At 43.8% G+C, this 20258-nt stretch overlaps 1 protein-coding gene across 1 annotated transcript in view; it reads right to left on the reverse strand.

The window, feature by feature from the left end:
- LOC115153627 (protein eyes shut homolog) overlaps nt 1-20258 on the reverse strand; it is a 234015-nt gene that overhangs the window by 184457 nt on the left and 29300 nt on the right. The window contains exons 4-5 of the mRNA XM_029699264.1: nt 9963-10153; nt 8396-8487 (exon numbers count right to left, since the gene is read on the reverse strand). Of these exons, the coding sequence (XP_029555124.1) occupies nt 8396-8487; nt 9963-10153 (283 nt within the window). The remainder of the gene's footprint in view (nt 1-8395; nt 8488-9962; nt 10154-20258) is intronic.

Below are 20258 nucleotides of genomic sequence, written 5' to 3' on the forward strand. Positions count from 1 at the left end.
CCCTTCTTGACACTAAAACCATCCTCCAAAAGTCTTTGCCTCACTCTGCGTGCAGATGCACTCACACCTGCCTGCTGCCATTCCTGAGCAAGCTCTGTACTGGTGGTGCCCCGATCCCGCAGCTGAATCAACTTTAGGAGACGGTCCTGGCGCTTGCTGGACTTTCTTGGGCGCCCTGAAGCCTTCTTTACAACATTGAACCGCTCTCCTTGAAGTTCTTGATGATCCGATAAACGGTTGATTTAGATGCAATCTTACTGGCAGCAATATCCTTGCCTGTGAAGCCCTTTTTGTGCAAAGCAATGATGATGGCATGTGTTTCCTTGCAGGTAACCATGGTTGACAGAGGAAGAACAATGATTCCAAGCACCACCCTCCTTTTGAAGCTTCCAGTCTGTTATTAGATCTTTATCAGCATGACAGAGTGATCTCCAGCCTTGTCCTCGTCAACACTCACACCTGTGTTAACGAGAGAATCACTGACATGATGTCACCTGGTCCTTTTGTGGCAGGGCTGAAATGCAGTGGAAATGTTTTTGGGGGGATTCAGTTCATTTGCATGGCAAAGAGGGACTTTGCAATTAATTGCAAATAATCTGATCACTCTTCATAACATTCTGGCATATATGCAAATTGCCATCATACAAAATGAGGCAGCAGTCTTTGTGAAAATGTATATTTGTGTCATTCTCAAAACTTTTGCCACGACTGTATATCCTCGTTATTGTTATGTCATTTTCTTGTGTTACTTTTCTATATTTTTTTTGTATATATATTTTTTTACTTTAGTTTATTTTGTAAATATTTTTGTAACTATTTCTTGAACTGTATTGTTGGTTAAGGGCTTGCAAGTAATCATTTCACGGTAATGTCTACACCTGTTGTATTCGGCGCATGTGACAAATAAAATTAGACTTTGATTTGATAATGAAATATTGAACTAAAGATAAGACTTGAACATAGTATATCAATGTGTTTTTAACATGGCACAGTTACTCAGGGATCATTTCATGCCTCAATCAAGGCTCAAAGTAATGAAACACTAGATGCTATCAAATCATGATATGTAAGGATGGACTTCAGATACAGCAGTTATCATATTATGTACACTGATATGTTAAAAGTATTTTTTTTACTTCCTATCTGATAATATTGCCTCTGGTGGTATGGAGATTGAGAATAAAGTCTCATGTCTTTCAAATGCAGTAAATAATCTACATGATTCTATATGTGGACTTATTTCTGTGCCAATACTCCTTCACAATAAGCTATTTCAACTATTTAGGGTGCGATGACAATAAACCAATCACTATCCTGCTCCATAAACAGCAGCAACCACAACAAAAGGCAGGCCGATGAGACAGGGAAGCAGAGCCACATTTGACCTCAAGGTATTTTTATTCCACTTTCCTCTGGGCACATATACCCTTTTTTATTTTATTATACCCTTCCATTTCCCCTCTCCCCTCCCCTCTTCCTTCTCTCCCCTCCCCTCTTCCTTCTCCTCCCCTCTTCCCTCCCCCACTTCCCTCCCCACTTCCCTCTTCCCTCCCCTCCCCTCTTCCCTCTCCCCTCTTCCCTCCCATCCCCTCTTCCTTCTCCTCTTCCTTCTCCTCCCTCCCCACTTCCCTCTTCCTTCTCCTCCCCTCTTCCCTACCCTCCCCTCTTCCCTACCCTCCCCTCTTCCCTACCCTCCCCTCTTCCCTACCCTCTTCCTTCTCCTTCCCTCCCCTCCCCTCTCCCTTCCCCACTTCCCTCCTCTCTTCCTTCCTTCCCCTCCCATTGTCCCTCTCCCCTCCCATCCCCTCTTCCTTCCCCTCCCATTGTCCCTCTCCCCTCCCCCATCCCCACTTCCTTCCCCTCCCCTCTTCCTTCCCCTCTTCCCTCCCCTCTTCCTTCCCCTCCCCTCTTCCCTCTCCTCCCCCTTCCCCATTTCCTTCCCCTCCCCTCTTCCCTCCCCTCTTCCCTCCCCTCTCCTCTTCCCTCCCCTCTTCCTTCTCCTCTTCCTTCCCCTCCCCTCTTCCCTCTCTCTCCTCTTCCTTCTCCTCTCCCCCTCCCCACTTCCTTGCCCTCTCCTCTTCCTTCTCCTCTTCCTTCCTCTCCCCTCCCCACTTCCTCCCCTCTTCCTTCTCCTCTTCCTTCCCCTCCCCTCTTCACACTTCCTTCCCCTCCACCCTCTTCCTTCCCTCCCCTCCTCCTTCCCCTCCTCCCTCCTCCCTCTTCCTTCCCCTCCACCCTCCCCTCTTCCTTCCCCTCTTCCTTCCTTCCCCTCCTCCCTCCCCTCCCCTCCCCACTTCCTTCCTCTCTTCCTTCCCTATTCCCTCCCCTCCCCTCTTCCCTCCCCTCTTCCTTCCCCTCCTGCTTCCCCTCCTGCTTCCCCTCCACCCTCCCCTCTTCCTTCCCCTATTCCCTCCCCTCTTCCTTCCCCTCTTCCTTTCCCTCCCCTCCCCTCCCCACTTCCTTCCTCTCTTCCTTCCCTATTCCCTCCCCTCCCTTCTTCCCTCCCTTCTTCCCTCCCCTCTTCCCTCCCCTCTTCCTTCCCCTCTTCCTTCCCCTCCTGCTTCCCCTCTTCCTTCCCCTCTCCCCTCCCCTCTTCAGACACCTTGTGCGTTTTGGAGTCGGACAGCCAGCCTGCTCTGGACTGGAGCCTGAGCCATCACTGAGCTGAGCCGTGAGGATCCACTGGGAGATTTCCAAAGCTAATTCAGCCCCTTTTCCAAACAACAGGGGAGAGGAGATAATTACCTGATTCTGGGATAACTATGTGCAGCTGGAGGGTACTCTGTCCACAGATGTGCTTCCCCTTCCTCCCTCTTTCATTCCATCCCTCTATCCCTCCCTCCCTGGTGCCTACTGATATCCCCTCGTCGAGGGGAGGGAGGGAAGGATGGAGAGAGGGAGGGAGGTCTAGGAAGCAATCAACCCTGATTTGTTAAACCTGTCATTTGCAGGCTGGTTGTGTGGCGTTTGGTGGCTGTGGCACAACTATCGGGGTGAGAGAGAAGAGAGGGAGCGAGAGAGAGAGACCCAGGGCTACCTAAGTCCTTCCTCCAGAGCCAACATGGATAGAGAGAGATGGAGGATGTGGAGGGAGGGAGGATGTGGAGGAGCGAGGGAGGTGGTTAATTTAGGATCACTCTGCCAGAGAAAGAGGACTGCCTGGCCTCCAGCCAGAGGGCACCAGGCCCCTCAGACAGACAGAGTCCTTGAGAAGCATTACAAATGGCATCCTATTCCTTATTTAGTGCACTACTTTGGTCGAAAGTACTGGACTATGTAGGGAATATAGTTTCATTTGGGACACAAACTTTCAGAAACCATGCAGCCCCAGTCTCTGGGGATTTCTATTAAACATATTGAAATTTGTCTTCGACGGGAAGATCTATTAAAATGTTAAAACGTTATAATGAAGCAGGCTGGTGGACAGGTGGGTGAAGCAGTGATGTTGGGGATAGATAGAGGGAAGGAGGGAGGGATGGAGACCCATCCCTGTCCCTGTCTATGGATTGAACAGAGATGGAGGCTGTGGTCATCAGCCCATCACTAAAGATTTGCTTTAGTCGAGGTGAAGCTTGGAGACCTTTTCTCCTCTCCCTCTTCCCTCCCTCTGTCTCTACACTGGTTATGCCGGCTCTCCCTCTCCCTGTCTCTACACTGGTTATGACAGCTCTCCCTCTTCCCTCCCTCTGTCTACACTGGTTATGCCAGCTCTCCCTCCCCCTCTTCCCTCCCTCTGTCTCTACACTGGTTATGCCAGCTCTCCCTCTCCCTGTCTCTACACTGGTTATGACAGCTCTCCCTCTCCCTGTCTCTACACTGGTTATGACAGCTCTCCCTCTTCCCTCCCTCTGTCTCTACACTGGTTATGCCAGCTCTCCCTCTCCCTGTCTCAACACTGGTTATGCCAGCTCTCCCTCTCCCTGTCTCTACACTGGTTATGACAGCTCTCCCTCTTCCCTCCCTCTGTCTACACTGGTTATGCCAGCTCTCCCTCTCCCTCTTCCCTCTCTCTGTCTCTACACTGGTTATGCCAGCTCTCCCTCCCCCTCTTCCCTCCCTCTGTCTCTACACTGGTTATGACAGCTCTCCCTCTTCCCTCCCTCTGTCTCTACACTGGTTATGACAGCTCTCCCTCTTCCCTCCCTCTGTCTCTACACTGGTTATGACAGCTCTCCCTCTTCCCTCCCTCTGTCTCTACACTGGTTATGCCAGCTCTCCCTCTCCCTGTCTCTACACTGGTTATGCCAGCTCTCCCTCTCCCTCTTCCCTCTCTCTGTCTCTACACTGGTTATGCCAGCTCTCCCTCTCCCTCTTCCCTCCCTCTGTCTCTACACTGGTTATGCCAGCTCTCCCTCTCCCTGTCTCTACACTGGTTATGCCAGCTCTCCCTCCCCCTCTTCCCTCTCTCTGTCTCTACACTGGTTATGCCAGCTCTCCCTCTCCCTCTTCCCTCCCTCTGTCTCTACACTGGTTATGCCAGCTCTCCCTCTCCCTGTCTCTACACTGGTTATGCCAGCTCTCCCTCCCCCTCTTCCCTCTCCCTGTCTCTACACTGGTTATGCCAGCTCTCCCTCTCCCTGTCTCTACACTGGTTATGCCAGCTCTCCCTCCCCCTCTTCCCTCTCTCTGTCTCTACACTGGTTATGCCAGCTCTCCCTCTCCCTTCCTCTGTCTCTAATCAGAAACTGTGGATTGATGGCAGCATTCACGCAAAACTGAAAGCGCGAACCACTGCATTTAATCATGGCAAGGCTCCTGGAAACATGACCGAATACAAACAGTGTAGTTATTCCCTCCGTAAGGCAATCCAACAAGCAAAGCGTCAGTAGAGAGACAAAGTGGAGTCGCAATTCAACGGATTCAGACACGAGACATATGTGGCAGGGTCTACAGACAATCACGGATTAGAAAAAGAAAACCAGCCTCGTCACAGACATCGACGTCTTGCACCCAGACAAATTAAACAACTTCTGCGCACTTTGAGGACAATACATTGCCACCTACACGGCCCGCTACCATAGACTGCGGGCTCTCCTTCTCCATGCCCGACGTGAGTAAAACATTTAAATGTGTTAACCCCCGCAAGGCTGCCGGCCCAGACGGCATCCCTAGCCGCATCCTCAGAGCATGCCCAGACCAGCTGGCTGGAGTGTTTACGGACAAATTCAATCTATCCCTATCCCAGTCTGCTGTCCCCACATGCTTCAAAATGGCCACCATTGTTCCTGTTCCCAAGAAAGCTAAGGAAACTGAACTAAATGACTATTGCCCCGTAGCACTCACTTCTGTCATCATGAAGTGCTTTGAGAGACTAGTCAAGGACCATATCACCTCCACCCTACCTGACACCCTAGACCCACTCCAATTTGCTTTCCGTCCCATTAGGTCCACAGACGACGCAATCGCCATCACACTGCCCTATCTCATCTGGACAAGAGGAATACCTATGTAAGAATGTTGTTCATTGACTACAGCTCAGCATTCAACACCATAGTACCCTCCAAACTCATTACTAAGCTTGAGAGCCTGGGTCTCAATCCCGTCTTGTGCAACTGGGTCCTGGACTTTCTGACGGGCCACCCCCAGGTGGTGAAGGTAGGAAACCACATCTCCACCCCGCTGATCCTCAATACTGGGGCTCCAGAAGGGTGCGTTCTCAGCTTCTCCCTGTTCACCCATGACTGCGTGCCCATGCACGCTTCCAACACAATCATCAAGTTTGCAGACGACACTACAGTGCATCACCGAGGGCAAACTACCTGCCCTCCAGGACACCTACAGCACCTGATGTCACAGGAAGGCCTGATTACCAACAACGACGCGACAGCCTACAGGGAGGAGGTGAAGGCCCTCAGAGTGTGGTGTCAGGAAAATAACCTCACACTCAACGTCAACTAAACAAAGGAGATGATTGTGGACTTCAGGAAACAGCAGAGGGAGCACCCCCCTATCCACATCGACGGGACAGTAGTGGAGAAGGTGGAAAGTTTTAAGTTCCTCGGCGTACACATCACAGACAAACTGAAATGGTCCACCCACACAGACAGCGTGGTGAAAAAGGCACAACAGCGCCTCTTCAACCTCAGGAGGCTTAAGAAATGCGTCTTGTCAACTAAAACCCTCACAAACTTTTACAGATGCACAATTGAGAGCATCCTGTCGGGCTGTATCACTGCCTGGTACGGAAACTGAACTGCTCTCAACCGAAGTGCTCTCCAGAGGGTAGTGAGGTCTGCACAACGCATCACCGAGGGCAAACTACCTGCCCTCCAGGACACCTACAGCACCTGATGTCACAGGAAGGCCAAAAAGATAATCAAGGACAACAACCACCCGAGCCACTGCCTGTTCACCCCGCTATCATCCAGAAGGCGAGGTCAGTACAGGTGCATCAAGCTGGGACCGAGAGACTGAAAAACAGCTTCTATCTCAATGCCATCAGACTGTTAAACAGCCATCACTAACATAGAGAGGCTGCTGCCAACATACAGACTCAAATCACTGGCCACTTTAATAAATTGATTTAATAAAGGTATCACTAGTCACTTTAAATAATGTTTACATATCCTACATTGCTCATCTCATATGTATTGTAACGACCCTGGGTTTATAAGCTCGGAAATCGACTCTGCCGTTCGAACATGCTTTTGCGGCACAGTCGATAACGCGCTGGACTTCGGGCTAGAAGGTCGAGGGTTCGAGACCTGCTCCCTGCTGTTTGATTACATTGGTGTCGGAAGTGATCGGACCTTGCATCCACGACAGTGCGTGTGCTTGGCCGGTGAGCGCGTTCCTGTAAGACGTAGAGTTGCAAGCTAGCGCGAGGACGCGCTCTTTGAAAGGAGGGAGTAGTGTAACGACCCTGGGTTTATAAGCGCGGAAATCGACTCTGCCTTCGAGCATGCTTTTGCGGCACAGTTGATAGCGCGCTGGACTTCGGGCTAGAAGGTTGAGGGTTCGAGACCTGCTCCCTCCCTGTTTCATTACAGTATGTATATACACAGTATTTTATACCATCTATTGTATCTTGCCTATGCCGCACGGCCATCGCGCATCCATATATTTATATTTAACATATTCTTATTCCATCTTCTTACATTGTGTGTGTATAACGTAGTCATTGTGAATGTGTTAAATTACATGTTAGATATTACTGCATTGTCGGAACTAGAAGCACAAACATTTCGCTCCACTCGCATTAACATCTGCTAACAATGTGTATGTTACCAATACGATTTGATTTGATTATGCCAGCTCTCCCTCTTCCCGTCTCTACCCCAATTATGCCAGCTCTCCCTCTCTCTGTCTCTACACTGGTTATGCCAGCTCTCTATCTTGCCAGGGTGTGTTAAGGGCTGCTGCCAGGGCGTAATGATGGATTTGTGCTGCTGTTGCATTTTCAAGTGATGCTAGTTTTTATTCAATTGAAAAACAGACATGACAGATTAATACACTTAAAATGAAGAATTGGCAGGGGATCAAGTCACAGCCAGCAGCCCTTAGCCTTAAATGAGAAATATTTTGAAGCTGCAGGGCCACTTTTATTACTTTAGAGCACTGATCAGTTTATCATTTTGAAACTGCCTAACTCGTGTCATTCACTTGAGATATTGTATTTTGACACCCCAAAACAACTTAGGAACATATTGGGCATATCTATCAGCACAAATTCATATCTCAAGCTAATTCTATGAGACTTATGATGTTGTATTTACCATGTCATTGCAAGTTTGGTTACCATTTTGGTGATTCTTTAGGCCTACAGGTATAATGCTTTGTTACAACTTGTTTTAACCATGTACAAGCCTCTATGGAGTAGGCTTATGTTTTCATTAAAGGCACGGTGTAGTCAAAAACTGGATTTTTCTGTGTTTTATATACATTTCCACACAATGAGGTTGGAATAAGACTGTGAAATTGTGAAAATTATGATAATGCCCTTTTAGTGTAAGAGTTGTTTGAAAAGATCGCCTGAAATTTCAGCCTGCTTTGGTGGGATAGAGTTTTGGCCTGCCTGGTGACATCACCAAGCATAAATTAGTTAATAGACCAACAAGAAAGAGAGTTCCAAACCACTCTGCCAATAACAGCTGGTTTTCAGTTTCCCCTCCCCACTCAGACCACTCCCAGGCAGTCCTAGCAAAATTATTGCTTGAGAAATTGCTCTTTGCTAAGAATTTGAATTGAAAACAAATCACAGTAAGGTACTTAATTGTTACCAAGAAATTATTAGATATTGAGATGAAAACGGTTTCATTGGACCTTAAAGAGGCAGTTTCCCAGACATAGATAAAGCCTTGTCCTAATTCTCCATTCAAAGCACTTTTTTTGTCCAGGACTAGGTTTATTCTGTATAGGGGAAAGCGGCCCAACATCTCTAAGAAAGTGAACCCACCTGACGTAGACGATGTATGGATTTCCGTCGTCAACACGGATGGATGTATTGATCCTTCTGATACCTTCCTCTCGGTTACAGGAGAAGACATACTGAAACAGTACAGAGAAAAAACAGTCTACATGGTGCATCAGAACAGGGTGATGATAATAGTCTGCTACATGGTACATCAGAACAGGGTGATGATATTAGTCTGCTACATGGTGCATCAGAACAGGGTGGTGATAATAGTCTGCTACATGGTGCATCAGAACAGGGTGATGATAATAGTCTGCTACATGGTGCATCAGAACAGGGTGATGATAATAGTCTGCTACATGATGCATCAGATCAGGGTGATGATAATAGTCTGCTACATCAGAACAGGGTGATGATAATAGTCTGCTACATGGTGCATCAGAACAGGGTGATAATAATAGTCTGCTACATGGTACATCAGAACAGGGTGATGATAATAGTCTGCTACATGGTGCATCAGAACAGGGTGATGATAATAGTCTGCTACATGATGCATCAGATCAGGGTCATGATAATAGTCTGCTACATCAGAACAGGGTGATGATAATAGTCTGCTACATGGTGCATCAGAACAGGGTGATAATAATAGTCTGCTACATGGTACATCAGAACAGGGTGATGATAATAGTCTGCTACATGGTGCATCAGAACAGGGTGATGATAATAGTCTGCTACATGATGCATCAGATCAGGGTGATGATAATAGTCTGCTACATCAGAACAGGGTGATGATAATAATCTGCTACATGGTGCATCAGGACAGGGTGATGATAATAGTCTGCTACATGGTGCATCAGATCAGGGTGATGATAATAGTCTGCTACATGGTACATCAGAACAGGGTGATGATAATAGTCTGCTACATGGTGCATCAGAACAGGGTGATAATAATAGTCTGCTACATGGTACATCAGAACAGGGTGATGATAATAGTCTGCTACATGGTACATCAGATCAGGGTGATGATAATAGTCTGCTACATGATGCATCAGATCAGGGTGATGATAATAGTCTGCTACATCAGAACAGGGTGATGATAATAGTCTGCTACATGATGCATCAGATCAGGGTGATGATAATAGTCTGCTACATAGCGCATCAATTGTTTGGGAAAAAACATAGCACAAAGCACTATGGTCCACAAAACATGCACAATTCTAGGCTGTATCAGCCGATAGGCAGTAGAGTACTGTAAACAACAATTAAACAGAAAATAATCAGACTTCATAGAGACTAGAAACATAGAGTCTGTGTCCCAAACATGACCCTATTCCCTATGTAGTCTGTTGGCCAGAGCCCATAGGGCATCCCATAGCAGATATAGAGAATAGGGTGCCATTTTGGACAAAACCTTTATCTTTCAAGTTTCAAGTTGATGAGTCATATGGGCCCTGGTCAAAAGTAGTGCACTATATAGGGAAGAGTGCGCCATTTGGGACAAAAACCTTTACCTTTCATGTTTCAAGTTGTTGAGTCTCATGAGCCCTGGTCAAAAGAAGTGCACTATATAGGGAATAGGGTGCCATTTGGTACTCAGAAAAAGCCTCACCTGTAGCATTCCCTCCTGGATGAAGAGTTTCATGAAAAAGAAGCCCCTGGTCACTGCTCCTTGGTCCACGTACAGGATGGTCCCCTGGGCCTCCTGGGTCTGAAACCTCACAGTGATGTTGTTGTTGGCACCAAGGTCTATGCCCTCAAACTCCAAGTAGGAATTACCAGAGTACTGGACATAGCTGGAGTCTGGAGATGGGAAAGGGGGGTGGGAGAGAGATGGGAAGATGAAGGGCAACTTAGAAAAGTGTAATATTTCATAAATCTTTCAACACCCTCACAGTACAGAGCACTGAGAAATTGGCTATTGTGTCGAAGGTATTAATCTATAGAAGTGATGATTTTATCTCCTAAATATTGTCTGTATCTTACTGATGATTTTTTCTCCTAAATATTGTCTGTATCTTATGGGCAGGCAGGTAGCCTAGTGGTTGGAGCGTTGGGCCAGTAACCAAAAGGTTGCTAGATAGAATCCCTGAGCTGACAAGGTAAAAATATGTCGTTCTTCCCCTGAACAAGGCAGTTAACACTGTTCCTAGGCTGGCATTGTAAGTAAGAATTTGTTCTTAACTGACTTCCCTAGTTAATATAAATAAATACTGTGTTCCTGCATAGAGTGTTGAAACAGTTGAAGTTGAAAGCTTACATACACCTTAGCCAAATACATTTAAACTCAGTTTTTCATTGTCCATTTGGAAAACCCATTTGCGACCAAGCTTTAACTTCCCGACTGATCTTGAGATGTTGCTTCAATATATCCACATAATTATCCTCCCTCATGATGCCATCTATTTTGTGAAGTGCACCAGTCCCTCCTGCAGCAAAGCACCCCACAACATGATGCTGCCACCCCCGTGCTTCACGGCTTGCAAGCCTCCCCATTTTTCCTCCAAACATCAGACCAGATGACATTTCTCCAAATAGTACAATCTTTGTCCCCATGTTCAGTTGCAAACCGTAGTCTTGCTTTTTTATGGCGGTTTTGGAGCAGTGGCTTCTTCCTTGCTGAGCAGCCTTTCAGGTTGTGTCGATATAGGACTCGTTTTACTGTGGATATAGATACTTTGGACCTGTTTCCTCCAGCATCTTCACAAGGTCCTTTGCTGTTGTTCTGGGATTGATTTGCACTTTTTGCACCAAAGTACGTTCATCTCTAGGAGACACAACACATCTCCTTCCTGAGCGGTATGACGGCTGCGTGGTCCCATGGTGTTTATACTTGCGTACTGTTGTTTGTACAGATGAACGCGGTACCTTTAATTTTTTCTGAGGTCTTGGCTGATTTCTTTTGATTTTCCCATGATGTCAAGCAAAGAGGCATTGAGTTTGAAGGTAGGCCTTGAAATACATACACAGGTACACCTCCAATTGACTCAAATGATGTCAATTAGCCTATCGGAAGCTTCTAAAGCCATGACATGCTTTTCTGGAATTTTCCAAGCTGTTTAAAGGCACAGTCAACTTAGTGAACTTCTGACCCACTGGAATTGTGAAACAGTGAATTATAAGTGAAATAATCTGTCTGTAAAAAATTGTTGGAAGAATGACTTGTGTTATGCACAAAGTAGATGTCCTAACCGACTTGCCAAAACTATAGTTTGTTGACAAGAAATTTGTGGAGTGGTTGAAAAATGAGTTTTAATGACTTCTGACTTGAACTGTATATGAAAACTGTCTGATTGGTATGCCACTATTCAGCTGCGATTCAACACGTCATCCCTATTGAGTTTGTCAGTCTATGAAGCAGCGCCAGGGGGTCTGCAAATTTAATTCTAGAGGGGCAAAATGATAAAAAAAAGGACCCTTCAACTGAGTGTGTGATAAGTTACAACGCCAGCCTTGAAATGTAATTACGCTCCATAGAGAGTTCTAGGATAACTCCCAAATGGAACGCTCTTCTGTATATAGTGCACTACATTTGATCAAAAGTAGTGCACTATATAGGGAATAGGGTACCATTTGGGACGGAGTCTTAGTGTTCTTCATAGAAATATGAAATATGGATCTGAACAGAAATAATGTATCAAAGGCTTCTGATTGTGATTGCCCCTCCTACAGAGTGTCAGGGGAGGCAGGGAGCTGTGTCTTTGGTTTTCTTGAGAGTTCATCACTGGTATACCATGAATAACAAAATATATAGGCCCCCTACAAATCTCCTTACATGAGTCAGTTATGTGTTATCTTGTGGTGCCAATACATAGACTGTATGGCACCTGTCACTGAATGCATATTTTGGAGGCTCATTATTAAGTCTTTATCTCGCTGCTAAACTCACTCAGACTCAATGCATTAGTCGTGGTTGGAGTTTTAACTGTACAATAGTTACATCAACATTGGCTGCCACTACCTACTGTGAAAACATCATATGGAACAGATTACTTAGTCCCAGAATGCAGAGGAATTCATTAATATTTAATTTATTGTCCAGGGTGAAGATCTTTTCCTCAAAGCTAAGATGTAAAATGTCTGCAGGAGTCACGGATCAATTCAAGCTGTTAAATGCTGTCAGACATCCTGGTCTACCCTCTTTCAAAGCCATGTCTCCCTCTAACTGCAAGTCCTTTATGAATATTAGGGCCTGTAATTGTCCAGCACTGAACACTGATTAAAAGGAAAGAGGAAAACCTCACAGCTGGAAACACAAGCCATCACAATTCTAGATCAACTAGGTCTGCGTCCCAAATGTCACCCTACTACCTATATAGTGCACTACTTTTGACCAGAGCCCCATTGGAATATAGGGAATAGGGTGCCATTTGCGATGCACACTAGGAGTTATGAAATGTGGCCCTACCCTGCCTATATAATGAGGTAGGGACGAGGGTGGACCGTAGCCTTGGTGTGTCTTGTATTTGTCTCTAATTGGCAGGGTATATGGAAATATTAGCTTTATTCATCGCAGGTGACAAGGTGATCATCGTTTCTTTATGCTTTTCTCAGTGCAGGTGTGGAACGGAGATGGGCTTTTACCATCTAAACATGCGTACACTACAAAAAAAACCTTACGCTAATCAAACTGGGGTAGAAAATGATTCACAACAAGTGCAAACATGGACATGGTTATTGTCTGAATATTTACTAAAGCAGATAGATGCAAGCAAGAACACTCAACGCAAAGGATATGTAGCTCTTCTAATTCACTTAGGAGACTGACTATCCACAAGCCAGACTGTACAGTACAGTACGAAGACAATGGCTAAGGACATACAGATGGTAACTGAGAGAGATTGATTAGTCTGCATTCACCAGAGCGGAATTAAAGCCAGGGTGGAGATACTGGAAAGAATATGATGATATGAAAATCCACTGTGCTGGTGCTCTCCAATGGGTAAACACTATAGGGCCATGGAGACTTGGTAGAAGCTGCTCTTAGAGAAATGCTTTCTGTTAACCTGCAGAAAAACTTAAAGCATGATGGGAATTCATTTTTCTATCAATGCACTCTTGAAGAATTATGATATGTTTGGAAACGTATTTATGAGGAAGGACTGTTGACAGATTTCATAAGAGGGAAAACATTTCTGCTGCATGACCCTAAATACTGTAGTCTTTAGAAACACATACACCGCTAATAAAATCACACATTAACAGCATAGACCCTTTTAGCTCTGTGAATGAAAAAATATATTGTCCTGCGATTGTTAAAAGCCCTCACACCTCTTCCATTTATGGGTTGTAAAGGGGTAAATAGGATTGCTTTGCTACAAGCCGTGAAGCATGTAAATGACACAATATACTGAAGGTAGAGAGGCGGAGAAAAGAGAAGAAGCCTGGCTGAAAGGAATTTAATCATACAACTTTATTACATGGTTCATTGTATAGCATGATATTCTGCTTTATATCATCCGTGGCAGTAAGGCAATTATGGGACATTTCAGGAAGGCTTGTTCTAATGCCTGGAAGTTTATTGAGGGTAGTGACGCAGACCGTTTTAAGAGACTGACTCAGACACCAGTAATTTGGGGCAGAGAGAGCATTAGAGAATCTCATCATGCTTTATGTACTGTATTTCCCGTTTGCGACAAACGTTGCTATTTGTTGACAAAAATAGCCCCACCCCGTCTGAAAAACCCTGTTATAATCATATTCGCTCCCTAATACTGTTTTGTAGTTCTTCTATTTCTTCTTTTCACTGTTAAATGGCTACACATCAGAAATCAGCCAGATCACTGTTAAATGGCTACACCTCAGAAATCAGACAGACAGATCACTGTTAAATGGCTACACCTCAGAAATCAGACAGCCAGATCACTGTTAAATGGCTACACCTCAGAAATCAGCCAGATCACTGTTAAATGGCTACACCTCAGAAATCAGACAGACAGATCACTGTTAAATGGCTACACCTCAGAAATCAGACAGCCAGATCACTGTTAAATGGCTACACCTCAGAAATCAGCCAGACAGATCACTGTTAAATGGCTACACCTCAGAAATCAGACAGACAGATCACTGTTAAATGGCTACACCTCAGAAATCAGACAGCCAGATCACTGTTAAATGGCTACACCTCAGAAATCAGCCAGATCACTGTTAAATGGCTACACCTCAGAAATCAGACAGACAGATCACTGTTAAATGGCTACACCTCAGAACTCAGCCTCTTTTAGGTTGTTGTCGTGATTTATCGAGCTGCTAGAAGCGAGACCTCTATAAATATCAGTTAGACTTTGAGTCCCAATAGACCAGCATGTTTGATCTGACGGAGGGTGGCCTCCAGGGCAGATGGGCTAACCTTAACACCCCCCTCCGTCTGACCCTCCTCTCTGGACAGTAATAGGATCAATACCCTGAGGAGAAAGAAAAGACAGAGATTTATCAGGGAGAGAGAGAATTATCAGGAAGAAAGAGGGAGAATTATCAGGAAGTGAGAGAGAGAGAATTTTCAGGGAGAGAGAGAGAAAAAGAGAATTATCAGGGAGAGAGAGAGAGAGAGAAAGAGAGAATTATCAGGGAGAGAGAGAGAGAGAATTATCAGGGAGAGAGAGATAATTATCAGGAAGAAAGAGAGGGAGAATTATCAGGAAGAAAGAGAATTATCAGGAAGAGAGAGAGAATTATCAGGAAGAGAGAGAGAATTATCAGGAAGAGAGAGAGAATTATCAGGAAAAGAGAGAGAATTATCAGGAAGAAAGAGAGGGAGAATTATCAGGAAGAAAGAGAGAATTATCAGGAAGAGAGAGAGAATTATCAGGAAGAAAGAGAGAATTATCAGGAAGAGAGAGAGAATTATCAGGAAAAGAGAGAGAATTATCAGGAAGAGAGAGAGAATTATCAGGAAGAGAGAGAGAATTATCAGGAAGAGAGAGAGAATTATCAGGAAGAAAGAGAGAATTATCAGGAAGAAAGAGATAATTATCAGGAAGAAAGAGAGGGAGAATTATCAGGAAGAAAGAGAGGGAGAATTATCAGGAAGAAAGAGAGGGAGAATTATCAGGAAGAAAGAGAGAATTATCAGGAAGAAAGAGAGAATTATCAGGAAGAGAGAGATAATTATCAGGAAGAAAGAGAGAATTATCAGGAAGAGAGAGAGAATTATCAGGAAGAGAGAGAGAATTATCAGGAAAAGAGAGAGAATTATCAGGAAGAGAGAGATAATTATCAGGAAGAGAGAGAGAATTATCAGGAAGAGAGAGAGAATTATCAGGAAGAAAGAGATAATTATCAGGAAGAGAGAGAGAATTATCAGGAAAAGAGAGAGAATTATCAGGAAGAAAGAGAGAATTATCAGGAAGAGAGAGAGAATTATCAGGAAAAGAGAGAGAATTATCAGGAAGAAAGAGAGGGAGAATTATCAGGAAGAGAGAGAAAATTATCAGGAAGAGAGAGAGAATTATCAGGAAGAGAGAGAGAATTATCAGGAAAAGAGAGAGAATTATCAGGAAGAAAGAGAGGGAGAATTATCAGGAAGAAAGAGAGGGAGAATTATCAGGAAGAGAGAGAGAATTATCAGGAAGAGAGAGAGAATTATCAGGAAGAGAGAGAGAATTATCAGGAAGAAAGAGAGGGAGAATTATCAGGAAGAGAGAGAGAATTATCAGGAAGAAAGAGAGAATTATCAGGAAGAGAGAGAGAATTATCAGGAAGAGAGAGAATTATCAGGAAAAGAGAGAGAATTATCAGGAAGAAAGAGAGGGAGAATTATCAGGAAGAAAGAGAGAATTATCAGGAAGAGAGAGAGAATTATCAGGAAGAGAGAGAGAATTATCAGGAAGAAAGAGAGGGAGAATTATCAGGAAGAGAGAGAGAATTATCAGGAAGAAAGAGAGGGAGAATTATCAGGAAGAGAGAGAGAATTATCAGGGAGAGAGAGAGAATTATCAGGAAGAGAGAGAGAATTATCAGGGAGAAAGAGAGAATTATCAGGAAGAGAGAGAGAACTATCAGGAAGAGAGAGAGAATTATCAGGAAGAGAGAGAGAATTATCAGGAAGAAAGAGAGAATTATCAGGAAAAGAGAGAGAATTATCAGGAAAAGAGAGAGAATTATCAGGAAGAAAGAGAGGGAGAATTATCAGGAAGAGAGAGAGAATTATCAGGAAGAGAGAGAGAATTATCAGGAAGAGAGAGAGAATTATCAGGGAGAGAGAGAGAATTATCAGGGAGAGAGAGAGAATTATCAGGAAGAGAAAGAGAATTATCAGGGAGAGAGAGAGAATTATCAGGAAGAGAGAGAGAATTATCAGGAAGAGAGAGAGAATTATCAGGAAGAGAGAGAGAATTATCAGGAAGAGAGAGAGAATTATCAGGAAGAGAGAGAGAATTATCAGGGAGAGAGAGAGAATTATCAGGGAGAGAGAGAGAATTATCAGGGAGAAAGAGAGAATTGAGAGGGAGAATTATCAGGAAGCGAGAGAGAGAGAGAGAAAGAGAGAATTATCAGGGAGAGAGAGAGAGAAAGAGAGAGAAAGAGAGAATTATCAGGGAGAGAAAAAGAGAATTGACTGTGATCTGAGAATTAATGAGGATAAATGCAAGCCAACAACGGTGTGCTCTCTCCCTCTCTCTCCCTCTCTCTCCCCGCTCTCCCTCCCTCCCTATTCAGTCCCTGACAATAGGGTTTGCCAATGCTGATGATGGAAAATTACCCCTCAGAGACAAAGCCATTCATTAATTTTAAAACCCTTGTTTGGTCTGATGTAGGCTTTGATGCAGTCTGAGGCTGGTGTGTGTGCACGCACGTGTGTGTGTTCGTGCGTGGCTGCTAACTGCTGCCACGAGGCAGGGGTATGCCTCATTAACAGTTAGCTCCAGTGTCTCTCCCAGGTCTCTCCTTTTCCACTAGCTACCTTAAATTATCAGGTTTTACTTTAGTTACCATCCTGGCTATCATCCTCCAGTATAACTGGCCTTTACTGTAGTTACCATCCTGGATATCATCCTCCAGTATAACTGGCCTTTACTGTAGTTACCATCCTGGATATCATCCTCCAGTATAACTGGCCTTTAATGTAGTTACCATCCTGGATATCATCCTCCAGTATAACTGGCCTTTAATGTAGTTACCATCCTGGATATCATCCTCCAGTATAACTGGCCTTTACTGTAGTTACCATCCTGGATATCATCCTCCAGTATAACTGGCCTTTACTGTAGTTACCATCCTGGATATCATCCTCCAGTATAACTGGCCTTTACTGTAGTTTACCATCCTGGCTACAACATTAACAATGTCTACACTGTATTTTTGATCAATGTTATGTTATTTTTTTATTTTACCTTTATTTAACTAGGCAAGTCAGTTAAGAACAAATTCTTATTTTCAATGACAGCCTACCAGGGAACAGTGGGTTAACTGTCTTGTTCAGGGGCAGAACGACAGATTTTTACATTGTCAGCTCAGGGATTTGATCTTGCAAACTTCCGGTTACAAGTCCAACGCTCTAACCACTAGACTACCTGCCGTTATTTTAAATGGACAAAATAAAAAGCTTTTCTTTCAAAAACAAGGACATTTCTAAGTGACCCCAAACTTTTCAACGGTAGTATATATATAAAAAAATGTATAAGGAATCAAAAGTAGATACAGTATGCTATGTTTGTTAAAGAGTGACCACTTTGTTGATGTTTGAATCCCAGCTTGCCCCTTTAAGATTGTCAACATCATGTAGAAACATTAAAATAAAAATACAAAAATCCATTCAGGTTGAGTACAGGATTGCACAAGCACTGTCTGTTTCCCTCCATTTAGCTAATAAAACATGCCCCCCCCCCAGGGAAAACATTACAAGAGGCCAGGGAGAGGTTCATGACCTTATCTCAGTCCGATGACACCTTCAATCAGTCAGTTTATTATGCTGCCTGATGAATCAACCACAGAAGAAGACTCACGTCCTGCTATTATGTTATATCGGAGACATTACGTCCATATCAATTACATCCCGCTGTCTATAGTTGGCTCATTCATTGATTTTAAGTTCCCATTCCTCCTAAGTTTTTTAAATGAAAAGATTTGTCCTTTGCGTGTCTTACTTAACCCCTCTCAATGTAATTTACTACCTTGGTGTACAGTGTATTATCAACGATGTGAACGGCTTGCTCATGCCTATTTTACATTAGTGTTTGGAAGCAGCTAAATTAAAATGATTTGGTGCTTGACAGTACACTACATGAAGGATTACTTGTTTTTTACTGTTCAAATGTATTATGAAGGTATGAGTAATGGTAAAAAAAAACACCACTAAATTGCACAATTTCTGTACTACTCCTTACATGAATATCACTGTGTCGTTAGCCACCTCTGTCAGACTGAGACAAACAATATGAATTTCACTGTGTCGTTAGCCACCTCTGTTAGACTGAGATAAACAATATGAATTTCACTGTGTCGTTAGCCACCTCTGTTAGACAGACAAACAATATGAATTTCACTGTGTCGTTAGCCACCTCTGTTAGACTGAGACAAACAATATGAATTTCACTGTGTCGTTAGCCACCTCTGTCAGACTGAGACAAACAATATGAATTTCACTGTGTCGTTAGCCACCCCTGTTAGACTGAGACAAACAATATGAATTTCACTGTGTCGTTAGCCACCTCTGTTAGACTGAGAAACAATATGAATTTCACTGTGTCGTTAGCCACCTCTGTTAGACTGGGACAAACAATATGAATTTCACTGCGTCGTTAGCCACCTCTGTTAGACTGGGACAAACAATATGAATTTCACTGTGTCATTAGCCACCTCTGTTAGACTGACAAACAATATGAATTTCACTGTGTCGTTAGCCACCTCTGTTAGACTGGGACAAACAATATGAATTTCACTGTGTCGTTAGCCACCTCTGTCAGACTGAGACAAACAATATGAATTTCACTGTGTCGTTAGCCACCTCTGTTAGACTGAGACAAACAATATGAATTTCACTCTGTCGTTAGCCACCTCTGTTAGACTGAGACAAACAATATGAATTTCACTCTGTTGTTAGCCACCTCTGTTAGACTGAGAAACAATATGAATTTCACTGTGTCGTTAGCCACCTCTGTTAGACTGAGACAAACAATATGAATTTCACTGTGTCGTTAGCCACCTCTGTTAGACTGAGACAAACACTATGAATTTCACTGTGTCGTTAGCCACCTCTGTTAGACTGAGACAAACAATATGAATTTCACTGTGTCGTCAGCCACCTCTGTTAGACTGAGACAAACAATATGAATTTCACTGTGTCGTTAGCCACCTCTGTCAGACTGAGACAAACAATATACAAAACGAGTTGTCCTGAGCAGTCCGTTCGTCTGATAGAATATATGATCTTGTATTTCTGATGTGAAGTCCTACTGTGACATAAATGTGGTATTTATAATCCCCTGCACAAGACGAAAACGTTGGTACCAAATGTGGAAGTAATGTGGAAGTCCGTGTATGTCTGTTTAATACTCATGAGGCAATGAAAATGTTGCATGGACAGTTATGTAAAGTCGCACTCATTGGAAGCACAGGACATAGGCCTATCGAAATAAACCTTATTTGATGCAGTCAGATGTACATTAAGAGGTAAAGTCGCACTCATTTGATGCACAGGACATAGGCCTATTGAACCCTTATTTGATGCAGTCAGATGTATAGTGTTTATTTTAATTGATGCAGTAAAAACATTTTAAAGACAAGTATTTTAATAATGTATTTGAGCCCGTGTTGTGCCAACTGAGTCTCATACAAATATGGATCAGTATTCTACCCTTACGGAAAAAACACTTGAATTTCATGTGATCTTATGTGAAGTTAATGTGATAATAGGTGACAACACGTAAAGCAACATGTGCTAACATTAAACTACACATGTGAAAACGTG

The sequence above is a fragment of the Salmo trutta genome, chromosome 18 (assembly GCF_901001165.1).
Source record: "Salmo trutta chromosome 18, fSalTru1.1, whole genome shotgun sequence".
NCBI classification, from domain to species: Eukaryota; Metazoa; Chordata; class Actinopteri; order Salmoniformes; family Salmonidae; genus Salmo; species Salmo trutta.